General features: G+C 43.3%; 1 protein-coding gene across 1 annotated transcript in view; it reads left to right on the plus strand.

Moving 5' to 3' along the window:
- Positions 1-12,688, plus strand: part of LOC123356240 (zinc finger protein 850-like) — a 170,679-nt gene that overhangs the window by 64,996 nt on the left and 92,995 nt on the right. Inside the window, exon 3 of the mRNA XM_044999295.1 lies at positions 2,709-3,503. Coding sequence (XP_044855230.1) covers positions 2,709-3,503 — 795 coding nt within the window. The remainder of the gene's footprint in view (positions 1-2,708; positions 3,504-12,688) is intronic.

Genomic DNA, 12,688 nt, shown 5'->3' on the forward strand with positions numbered 1-12,688 from the left:
TTGAACAAAGGACTGAATGACCCATCCAAGCTGTGAATGTGTTCCAGACGGACTTTTAAGCCAGCAACTCACCAATACTGCTAAGAACTTGATGTATAGATTTCTGAATGCATCTCACTGCTTTCCCATTTAACAACTTTTTTTGTGTCGTGTCTTGTCTTTCCATGTTAAAGGATTGTCTGGCAGTGTGGTATTTTGGGTAAGATCCAAACCTATAGTGATCTTGTAATGTGGCTGACACTTTGAGGTCAGAAAAACATTTTGTATGTAAGCAGAGTTTTTAAATAACCTCTCACTGTACTGGACCTAGGTGCTGATTGGGAGTCAGAACTGGGATGCAATAAAGGGGGCCGTGTGATTTCTTTTTTCAGCTTCTCGATAATCAGTGTGGGGGATCAGAACCACAGTTTGTGACTGGTCGGTGAGTTTAACTTCAGTTTCAGAGTAGCAGCCGTGTTAGTCTGTATCCGCAAAAAGAACAGGAGTACTTGTGGCACCTTAAAGACTAACAAATTTATTTTAGCATGAGCTTTCGTGAGCTGCAGCTCACTTCTTCGGATGCATAGAATGGAACACACAGACAGGGGATATTTATACATACAGAGAACATGAAAAGGTGGAAGTATGCATACCAACAGGCAGAGTCTAATCAATTGAGATGAGCTATCGTCAGCAGGAGGAAAAAAAACTTTTTGAAGTGATAATTAAGATGGCCCATAGAAGGTGTGAGGAGAACTTAACATAGGGAAATACCCAGAAGCCACCTACTACAGGACAGGCCTAAAAAAGAAAATAACAGAACACCACTAGCCATCACCTACAGCCCCCAACTAAAACCTCTCCAGCGCATCATCAAAGATTTACAACCTATCCTTAAAGATGATCCCTCACTCTCACAGATCTTGGGAGACAGGCCAGTCCTCGCTTATAGACAGCCTCCCAACCTGAAGCAAATACTCACCAGCAACCGCACACCATACAACATAAACACTAACCCAGGAACCTATCCTTGCAACAAAGCCCGATGCCAGCTCTGTCCACATATCCATTCAAGTGACACCATCATAGGACCTAATCACATCAGACACGCCATCAGGGGCTCGTACACCTGCACATCTACTAACGTGATATATGCCATCATGTGCCAGCAATGCCCCTCTGCCATGTACATTGGCCAAACCGGACAGTCTCTACGCAAAAGAATAAATGGACATAAATCTGACATCAGGAATCATAACATTCAAAAACCAGTGGGAGAATACTTCAACCTCTCTAACCACTCAGTGACAGACTTGAAGGTGGCAATTTTGCAACAAAAAAACTTCAAAAACAGACTCCAAAGAGAAACTGCTGAACTTGAATTAATATGCAAACTAGATACTATTAACTGTGGCCTAAACAAAGACTGGGAATGGTTGGGTCATTACACCAATTGAATCTATTTCCCTATGTTAAGTTCTCCTCACACCTTCTATGGGCCATCTTAATTATCACTTCAAAAAGTTTTTTTTCCTCCTGCTGACGATAGCTCATCTCAATTGATTAGACTCTGCCTGTTGGTATGCATACTTCCACCTTTTCATGTTCTCTGTATGTATAAATATCTCCTGTCTGTGTGTTCCATTCTATGCATCCGAAGAAGTGAGCTGCAGCTCACGAAAGCTCATGCTAAAATAAATTTGTTAGTCTTTAAGGTGCCACAAGTACTCCTGTTCTTTTAACTTCAGTGTTAACCACCAGTTTTGAGAGCATCTGCTCTCCCTTTTTCAGCCTGCCCTAACCTTGGCATTTTCAGTGAGGACTGCCCCAGGCACACCAGGTCACACTAAGCACTGAAGTTAAATTAATAGAATGGTTTCTATGACGAAGTCTTATGAAATCAATTGAACTCCTTTGTTTTCTTTCATCTGAGCAGGGTTTCCAGTTTCCAAACCTCATATAATCTCCCAGCTGGAACAAGGGGAAGAGCCATGGGTCCTAGACCTCCAGGGTTCAGAGGAAAGATGGATCCTGAGAGCTCCCCGCACAGGTGAGGAAACATTAACCAACTCAGAATCTGTGAGTGCCTGAAAGAAACATCTGGGACACCCTACAAAGCCCTTGGAAGGTCTCTCAGTTCATTATTGTCCCTAGCAGGGGTCGTATCCTCAGGGTAAATATAGCTCATGGCTTCCTGTAGACCCTAGCAGACAGCAGGCAGTAGCTTCCTCCCTTTCCCATGTGGATTTGGATGGGATGTGAATGTCGAATTGATCCCCTCCTCTCTCCTATTTGGGGGAACAGTTTGGGGATGTTCAGTTTCTGATTTTTATTTGACCTTTATCCAGAACTTGTTTTGGTTTGGCCTTCCCCTTTCCATCCCTGTTTGAGGTTTCTGTCTCTATCACAGCAGGTGATGCAATGGATTGTGAGAAAGAGGAGCAGAATTCTCAGCAGGAAAATGTTGAGCAAGTGGATAAACACAGAACATTATTGCGAAGATTGGAAAGGAATGTGTCCAGGAGTCATGAGCAGAGGAAATCCTGTGAGATTCCGGGAAGACCAGAAAGAGAGCAGGGAAAGCAGCCAGGGGAGAAAGTGGGTAAATTTATTTCCTGTCAGGAAACTCAGAAGGACCTCAAGGAAACCACAACACAACAGGAAATCCTCATGGGAAAGAGAAAAAATACACGCACTGAGTGTGGAAAAAACTTATGTGATTACTCCAGCCTTATAAAACATCAGAGAATCCACACAGGGGAGAGGCCCTATGAATGCTGTGAGTGTGGGAAAACCTTCAAACGCAGCTCAGCCCTTTCTGAACATCAGAGAATCCACACTGGGGAGAGGCCCTATGAATGCAGTGAGTGTGGGAAAAGCTTCACTAGCAGCTCAGGCCTTTCTAAACATCAGAGAATCCACACAGGAGAGAGGCCCTATGAATGCAGTGTATGTGGGAAAACCTTCTATTGCAGTTCGCACCTTATTAGGCATGAGAGAATCCACACAGGGGAGAGGCCCTATGAATGTAGTGAGTGTGGAAAATGCTCCACTAACATCTCAGACCTTTCTAAACATCAGAGAATCCACACCGGGGAGAGGCCCTATGAATGCAGTGAGTGTGGGAAAAGCTTCACTAGCAGCTCAGGCCTTTCTGAACATCAGAGAATCCACAGAGGGAAGAGGCCCTATGAATGCAGAGAGTGTGGGAAAACCTTCAATCGCAGTTCGCACCTTATTAGGCATCAGAAAATCCACACAGGGGAGAGGCCCTATGAATGCAATGAGTGTGGGAACACCTTCAGTCGCAGTTCGCACCTTATTAGGCATCAGGGAATCCACACAGGGGAGAGGCCCTATGAATGCAGTGAGTGTGGGAAAATTTTCACTTACAGATCAGGCCTTTTTCTCCATCAGAGAATCCACACAGGAGAGAGACCCTATGAATGCAGTGAGTGTGGGAAAACCTTCAATCGCAGTTCGCACCTTATTAGGCATGAGAGAATCCACACAAGGGAGAGGATGTGAGTGTGGGAAATGCTGTGAGTGTGGGAAAACCTTCTCTTGACGCTTAGCCCATGTTAGACATCAGAGAATCCGCAAGGGAGATGAACATTATAAAAACCTCTGGGGCTATCCATACTTTTTTTTCTTTAATAATGTTCCTGATTCCCACATAGTAACTTTTAAAGCTTTTTTTAACTGTTTGCTGCACTATTATCTCTCAGCTTGACCAGATGAGTGGCCCATTTTTGCCTTTTGCAGTTTGCCCTGTTTTGAGGTGGACTCATTTGGCCTTTCTATCAACTCCATTGTCCCATGAGTACTTTGAGTGTGCCCTTCCTACCGGGAACCAGGGAACATCACATTCATACCATTCCTCCTATTGCAAATTTATTGTTAGTTACCAATGATACAGATTGTATCATTGCCAGTTGTTCTCGCCTTGCTCTGGGTTGTGCTGAAGAGCAGATATATTGGGAATTTTTCAAATTATATTTAAATGAAGAGGAGCAGGGGCAGGAAAAAAAGTGTCATTTCAGCCTCTGACACTGGAAGGAGATGGGAAGACTCGGAGATTCCCTCTTTCCCCATCACTGCAGAACTGTTACCTTTTGTCTGAGCCATGCAGAGGTTATCTTCATCACATTCTATCTCTCCAGTTCTCAGAGTGTCATGTGAGGAAGAGTTCTCAGTTGTCTGTGCTTGGAGATGATGCTTTGACTTCTTTAATCTTATACCAGAGTCACTATGACTGGAGATGAAAGTGTCAAAGACCTGGAAGGGGAATTCAAATAGATTCCAAAAAAATGGATTTGGAGTTTAAATCCCAGGTTCCATCTATTGGTAAAGCCACTTCTGGCAGGGTGACTGGTTTTGTCCCCCATTATGGATATGCTAGGATACTAAACATGTTGTAAATAACATAACTGAGTATTGAGAGAGTGCTGAGTGAAGTATGTTTGAATGGATCAGAGGATAATGTGCTTGGAGAATCTCTTGTCCTGATTCTGAATAATCAGATATAACCTGCTCTGGAATTTCACTTCACAGTTTCATTGTCATGTATTGTGTCTCTCTGTGATGTGGGTTTCTATTTTTCCTGAAGGCTGTTTGGTCACCCAATTCGATATTAGTTCAGTTTGATAGGATGTAGCTCAGCCATTTGTCTTAAATTCTCCAATAAATCTATTTGCTAGTCATCATTGCTCACTTCAGCTTTGCTTTTTCCCCATCCCTGCATGATGACATAGAGAAAGTTGAAGGGAGGGATAGCTCAGTGGTTTGAGCATTGGTCTGCTAAACCCAGGGTTGTGAGTTCAATCCTTGAGGGGGCCATTTAGGGATTGGAGCAAAAATCTATCTGGGGATTGGTCCTGCTTTGAGCAGAAGGTTGGACTAGATGGCCTCCTGAGGTCCCTTCCAACCCTGATGTTCTATGAATCTACAAAGTGCGGTTCTGTCAACAGGAGAGAACTCTCTAATTTACTGGACAGGCTAACAAAGAAACACCAGTGATTTAAAATCTTTACTCAGAAATGGTGAACAACAGCAGAACCTCAACTAAGTGTAGGAAATGCATATGATCACAGTGTAGTTCAGTTGTTTAAGTCAATATTGTCTCAGGTGATCTGGGGAGAGAATTCCATGGTAAGTGATCTTGAGCTAGGCAAAACACCCATGTATTTGGTTCCAAAGCCTTTGTAACCCAGGTCCTACAGAAGATCTCTCCTTACTAATCCTATGGTATGGGAGAAGCAGATGTTGAGGAAATAGAAGTGGGGTTTTTGTTGAATTTATCCTTTGTAGGTGCTAAAAATGTATATCGAATCAAATCAGTTTTGGAAATCTAATAGCTGCAGAAAAATAGCTATTTTTTAATAGAAACTCAGCTCGGTAACTAATGGAGATTGTGATCCAACACTGTATCCAGTCCCTTGCCTGGAACTGCGCCACCAAATTAAAGAAAAGCTGGGCATGTTTTGGGAAGCCATTCCTCACTAACACTGCTGAGATTTGGAGTGGTTTTGTAAAGGATTCTACTTCAGAGAAGTGTAAATTTACCCTAACCAAGGCCAAGGATTTTGAAAGAACTGGGATGGAAAGAGTCTACACCCAGTTCTTGGTTTCCACTGCAGTAAAGGAAGCTATGGTGACCAATGACCCAAGGAAAATTGTTTTTACAACTCCATTTCCTAGTTCAGTGTCACTGATGACAGTTCCAAAGGATGCCAGGTTACATTGAGAACAATCATCCTTCACCATTTGGATCCAAAGAGAGAGTGCTTCATAGGACAGTCCTTCCCCGTGGATCCCAAACTGGCTGCCTGATTGGGTAACAAGGACTTTCAGGCTGTAGAAATGATGGTAACCAATGAGGCAACAAATGTGTCAGGCTCCAATTTCAGACTTCCGGATACACGGAGGTTGAGTCCTGATTCTAAGGTTTTGTGTCTGATGCTATGGTTACACAATAAAACTGATGTTGGCGCAGCTGCATAATGTAGCTGCGCTGCTGTAGCACTGCTATTACCGATGCTCTATGCCAATGGGATAGATTTCTCCTTGTCAGACTTCATTATTCCAGCCCTCGCAAGCGGCAGTGGCTGTGTTGGCAGGGGAAGCTCTCCTGCTGACATAGCACTATCTACACAGAGGTTTAGGGCTGTGTAACTACATTTCCCAGTGGTGTGGATTTTTCACACCCCGGAGATATATAGTTATATTGATAAATGTCTTTAGTGTAGACCAGACCTTAGTTTTGGCTTGTGTTTTATGCAATTACATCACTTCTCTCCCTCCTCCTACCTTGAATAACTAAAAAGTGTGATGAGAAGTATTTTTCCTCATGATGCAAACATTCCCACATAGGAGACCCCTTCCACTAACACACATGGCAGAAGAACCAGAGATATATGAACTCTCAGAAGCGTTGGGACCTACATTGGGACAAATCACAACTTGAGCCAAGGTTCAGTTGTTGGTAATGGGGATTAAAAGAAAACTAACATGTATGACAGAAATTTGTGATTTTTTAATATATTACTGTTACCAATGAAAATGAAATTATAGGTGAAGTTATTGGTTAAAGAGTAAGAGACTGTGTGATAATCTGAATTATTTTGGAAAACTGAAAGTTGTCTTGTTTTTTGTTTTGCTAGTCATACAGGAAATGATGGCTAATCTTGAAAAGTTAATTTGATTTAATTTACCCCCTGCAGTGTAAGAAGTTCTGGTCGAAAACCTCACTCCAACGGTTGGGGTGGGAGAATGTGTGTGAGAAAGAGTGTATAAGAGAATATTGGCCCAGTATAGATTTTAATTGTTTGTGTTTTCGAATAGAACTTATTTTGCTTAGTTTCAAAGTCAATTTCTATTAAAACGAAAGCTACTCGAGGAGATAAATTGTATAACTTTTTTCCCCACTTAGACTGTAAGGGTCACTGTCTTCCCCGCTTCTCTAATTTGCAAAGGAAAGGCCTGACATCTGTCACAGGATGTGTCCAGCAGGTAGGAAAGCTGCAATCATCAACCATCAGTATGAAGGAAAAAGCTGAAGTCCATTGCCTTGCAGGTCAATAAGCCATCTAAAGGCTGGTCTGTGTTGAAAAGCTGTGTTGACATAGCCACCTCTCCACTGAGAGAAGTAGTTAATGTGACCCAGTGTAGACAGTGTTAGGTTGTCAGAAGAATATTTCCAGTGTTTGAAGTGTAGACACAGCCTTAGACAGATTGATCCCCTCTGGGAAGCGAGTCATGACATCAATTCCAATTTTGACCCATCTCCCTGTATGTGAGAAAGTTACTAGTATGGAGGGCTGAGCCAGCTGTCCCATCACCTGGTTTCTCAACTGTAGCTACAGCTCTTAGTATCCATCAATCCAAAGCTTGAGAGAAATGGAGAGTTCCAACCATTGTCATTTTAGTATCTTATTGTTCCTCTCTCTGTTTTTTGTTCTGGCCTCTCTATTATAGCAGGGTGTGACTGTATAGCTCAGTGCATGTGTGACAAAAACTCATTGGTGCCAATTGGCAAAGGGGTCACTGTTGTTCACAAGCAACTCCTGTCTCAGACCTGACAAACTCACCACACCTAATACACTGCTTTTATGATATTTATCCAGGAAGCATAGCAGTGAGATCTCTACTGAAAGCTTGTAAATTATTGATACTCCTGCTCACTGCGAGAGGTGTGTACGAGTCATATTTAAGGAGTAATGTAAGTACATGGAAAATTATGCCCATATGTATTGTTCTGAAAGTGAGTCACCCCAATCATAGGTCTTGGTGGGGACGGTCCATTCCAGTGGGAGGGAATTGGCACCTGTCCCTTGCTAGCCAGTTATGTGATGTGTTGCTCCATTGTCAACCTTTGCACCAACCCAGAAAAGCCAATGGAAAACCATCAAAGACAAATTATAGACATTGAAACCCTGTGGAAGTGACAAGGACAATATGAGAATGAGGAGATCGTCCTTTTTGTGAATAAAGACAAAAGACTGATTCAGTTCATAACAGAGTGGAGAAAAACATTCTGGGTCCATTCACCAAGGAGATTCCTAATGGCCAGTGGTGCTTCATGAAAGGCAGGGCCCTGGCTCCTAGGGACTAGCAATCCGTGAAATTGACTGAAGTGTGAGGTGAGAATCTACTTAGATAGGAAAGGTAACTATTAAAAACTTTAGGTTACATTTTTTGCTTTTGTTTAGTTGGTAACAGTTGGTTTCCATCACTCACATTTGTTTGTTTAAATCTCTATCTGTTGTTAAATTTTTGCTTGTTTGATAACACTGGTCTACAATTTTTGAGAAGTCGTCTGCTTCAGAGATAAAATGTGCTATTTATTATGTATTTTGATGTGCTGAATTCAAATATGACAATTAAAACAACTGATTGGCTACTGTTTCTAAGATATTTAAGTTTTTACATTTTATGTCTATGTATATTGTGTAGATAGTAGAGTTTTAATCATAAATTGTAAACCTAGGTCTTTTCATGTGTTTATGGTTGCTTTACATGATAATATTTCACCTGTCCTGTTTATGTAACACTTTAAAAATCAGCAAAAGGGTTATCTAACTAAAATTTATTATGAAACAAAAGGCAAAAAACTATTATGTACATAGTTTAGTCCTATTCAGTGTCTACTCGGCGCTTCTTGGCTTGTCTCTTGTATTCATTAAATGGAGCATCTCTTGTCACTGTCCAGCAATAGTCTGCAAGCATTGATGGGCTCCATTTGCCCTGATAGCGTTTCTCCATTGTTGCAATGTCCTGGTGAAATCGCTGTCCGTGCTAGTCGCTCACTGCTCCGCAATTTGGTGGAAAAAAATCTCGATGAGAGTGCAAAAAATGTATCTTTAGTGACATGTTGCAACCAAGGCTTTTGTATGCCTTGAGGAGGTTTTCCACCAACAACCTGTAGTTGTCTGCCTTGTTGTTTCCGAGAAAATGTATTGCCACTAACTGGAAGGCTTTGCATGCCGTCTTTTCCTTGCCATGCAGTGCATGGTCAAATGCATCATCTCGAAGAAGTTCACGAATCTGAGGACCAACAAAGACACCTTCCTTTATCTTAGCTTCACTTAACCTTGGAAATTTTCCACGGAGGTACTTGAAAGCTGCTTGTGTTTTGTCAATGGCCTTGACAAAGTTCTTCATCAGACCCAGCTTGATGTGTAAGGGTGGTAACAAAATCTTCCTTGATTCAACAAGTGGTGGATGCTGAACACTTTTCCTCCCAGGCTCCAATGACTGTCGGAGTGGCCAATCTTTCTTGATGTAGTGGGAATCTCTTGCACGACTATCCCATTCACAGAGAAAACAGCAGTACTTTGTGTATCCAGTCTGCAGACCAAGCAAGAGAGCAACAACCTTCAAATCGCCACAAAGCTGCCACCGATGTTGGTCATAGTTTATGCACCTCAAAAGTTATTTCATGTTGTCATAGGTTTCCTTCATATGGACTGCATGACCAACTGGAATTGATGGCAAAACATTGCCATTATGCAGTAAAACAGCTTTAAGACTCGTCTTCGATGAATCAATGAACAGTCTCCACTCATCTGGATCGTGAACGATGTTGAGGGCTGCCATCACCCCATCAGTGTTGTTGCAGGCTACAAGATCACCTTCCATGAAGAAGAATGGGACAAGATCCTTTTGACGGTCACGGAACATGGAAACCCTAACATCACCTGCCAGGAGATTCCACTGCTGTAGTCTGGAGCCCAACAGCTCTGCCTTACTCTTGGGTAGTTCCAAATCCCTGACAAGGTCATTCAGTTCACCATGTGTTATGAGGTGTGGTTCAGAGGAGGAGGATGGGAGAAAATGTGGGTCCTATGACATTGATGGTTCAGGACCAGAAGTTTCATCCTCTTCCTCTTCCTCATCTGACTCAAGTGAGAATGATTCTGGTGCATCAGGAACCGGCAGTCCTTCTCCGTGGGGTACTGGGCGTATAGCTTATGGAATGTTTGGATAATGCACAGTCCACTTTTTCTTCTTTGACACACCTTTCCCAACTGGAGGCACCATGCAGAAGTAACAATTGCTGGTATGATCTGTTGGCTCTCTCCAAATCATTGGCACTGCAAAAGGCATAGATTTCCTTTTCCTGTTCAACCACTGGCAAAGATTCGTTGCACAAGTGTTGCAGCATATTTGTGGGGCCCACCTCTTGTCCTGGTCTCCAATTTTGCAGCCAAAATAAAGGTGATAGGCTTTCTTAACCATAGTGGTTATACTGCGCTTTTGCGATGCAAAAGTCACTTCACCACAAACATAGCAGAAGTTATCTGCACTGTTCACACAAGTACGAGGCATCTCTGCTCACTTTGGCTAAACAGAAATGTGTCCCTTTGCAAAATCAAACACTGACAAATAAGAGAGCACGACACTGTATGATTTCTAGAGTTGATATAGGGCAATTTGTTCAGCAGAGTGATGTAAGCTTCATTATGATTGCATCATCTATGACTTCTAGGAATAACATGATGCAATTCATATAATGTATGATGCAATACCAGCTTTAGATTGCATCATTCATTGTTTTGCCTAAAAAGCAAGTACTGTCCAAACCCAGTCATAGATTTATTTATAGATCCAGTCAAAGATGTATTTTAGTCATTTCTGGTTTAAATTGAGATCCCTTCCCCTTATAACTCACTTATCCTCCGCTATTCCCAAGTCAAGGGTCGTATATACTGACCCAATAGCATATCTTGAAAACAGTAGCAGTGGTCCACAGTAAAACTAGTAACCTGGGTTATACCATTGCTTCGGGCAGAGAGAATCTGGGATTTCTCTGAGTATCTGGTGATCAGGGCTGGACCCAGAGGGGGACACATTGAAGGACCTCAGGGGTTAGGGTGGCTGCTGTAGCTCAGAGGAGGGTCCTTGAGTGCCTGACGGGCTGGGTGAGTTTGGTCACTAACATCCAGCTGCCAAATGCAAAACTCCCTCTTCCTAGTGGCAGGTGGCAACAAGGAAACTCGCAGCCCTCAGCTCCCTGAGAAGGATCACAATGTGTCTCTATGTTGATTCACCTGTCAAATTCACACAGGGAAAGCTCCCTATAGCATAAAACTCGGCCCTATGAAATCATGGAACATGTGCTCTTCATTCTATGAAAGCATGTAAAGAATCCAAGGGCTGGCGGACAGGGTTTGAGTCCAGAGTGACCTAGACAAATTGGAGGATTGGGCCAAAAGAAATCTGATGAGGTTCAACAAGGAGAAGTGCAGAGTCCTGCACTTAGCAGGGAAGAATCCCATGCACTGCTATAGCCTGGGGACCGACTGGCTAAGCAGCAGTTCTTCAGAAAAGGACCTGGGGATTACAGTGGATGAGAAGCTGGATATGAGTCATCAGTGTGCGCTTGTTGCCAAGAAGGCTAACAGCAGATTGGGTTGTATAAGTAGAAGCATTGCCAGCAGATTGAGGGAAGTTTGTTCATTTCAAACCTGCAGCTTATTCATTTCATTTGGTGACCCCTCCTAGTTCTTGTGTTATGAGAAGGAGTAAATAATACTCCCTTCCTTGGTCCTTTTAAAAGATATTATGTAACCCCCTCCCCCTTGTCTCTCATGTCCTGGGACCAATATGGATACAACAACACCGCAAACACCAAGATTCAAAGTCAATGCACATGGGAGAAGCATCTTGTGTTTCATTCCTTATGTCCTAGTTCCATCATGTGACCATTTCCTTTTCTTCCTTTCTGTTAAAAGCTTTGGTGTTTTGCACAGAAACATTATTTCCCCAGGAGAGACCCAGGAGTGGGAGCTGCATTCGTGTACCAAACAGTCACTAGAAGGGGGTAGACAAAGGCCTTTAGGATGAGGCATCAGTCACTGTCAAAAAATCATCTCCCTCCTGAGATTCCGCGGGCAGCAGGAGCAGCCGCAGCTCCGTGGCCCCCGGCAGCACTCCTGGGGTGGCCGGAGCAGCAGCAGGCCCCCTGGGGCTCCCCCCTCTGGGGCAGCAGCTGGAGTGGCAGCAGGTTTGCAGGGCTTCTCCCCTGGTAGCTGGTGCTCATTATCCATCAAATAAATCAAAACACTTCCACCAGGACTGTCAGAGTCAGCAGCTCCTACACCCTCCACTTTTTTGGACTGGACATTGTAGCTCCACCGTTATTTTATTGAATTGCTTCAAAACAGCAAGTGTAGAAAGTCTCCTAAGTGCCAGGCTCTCTGCCATGGAAACAGCTGCCCCTGCTCTCCAGGAGTCTGTGCATTCCACACAGCAACGTACAAACCTGCTCGGAACTGAAGGGGAGTCAAACAGTGACGGTAACACAAATACTTCAGACTATTAACCCCAGGTCCCTTCCTTTCTTTAACCCAGGATGTGCCAGTCAACGGGTAGCCATGGCATTATCTTCATCTTAAAATACCTCTCAGGACATTTAAGAGAGGAAGTGAAACCCCCTCCCCCAAATGGCTCTCTGTTGAGGTGTTGTACCGTACCTGCCCTTGGACACTGTCTGGTTTTATATCCATAGAGCTTTTTCTTATCAAACCCCTTAGCCCAATCTATGGGCCACCCTCCGCGTTTCAGAGTTTCGAATTTATTCTCATCACTCTCGTATGGCACTTTCCATGTGAATTAGACAAAGTAAGTCGGGGAAGCTACATGGCTAATGAAAACTAATGCTCTGGGTGAGGCCTGAACTCACACCCACAGCTGTATTTCTCCCTGC

Source organism: Mauremys mutica, chromosome 1 (genome assembly GCF_020497125.1).
Source record: "Mauremys mutica isolate MM-2020 ecotype Southern chromosome 1, ASM2049712v1, whole genome shotgun sequence".
In the NCBI taxonomy this organism is placed as follows: Eukaryota; Metazoa; Chordata; order Testudines; family Geoemydidae; genus Mauremys; species Mauremys mutica.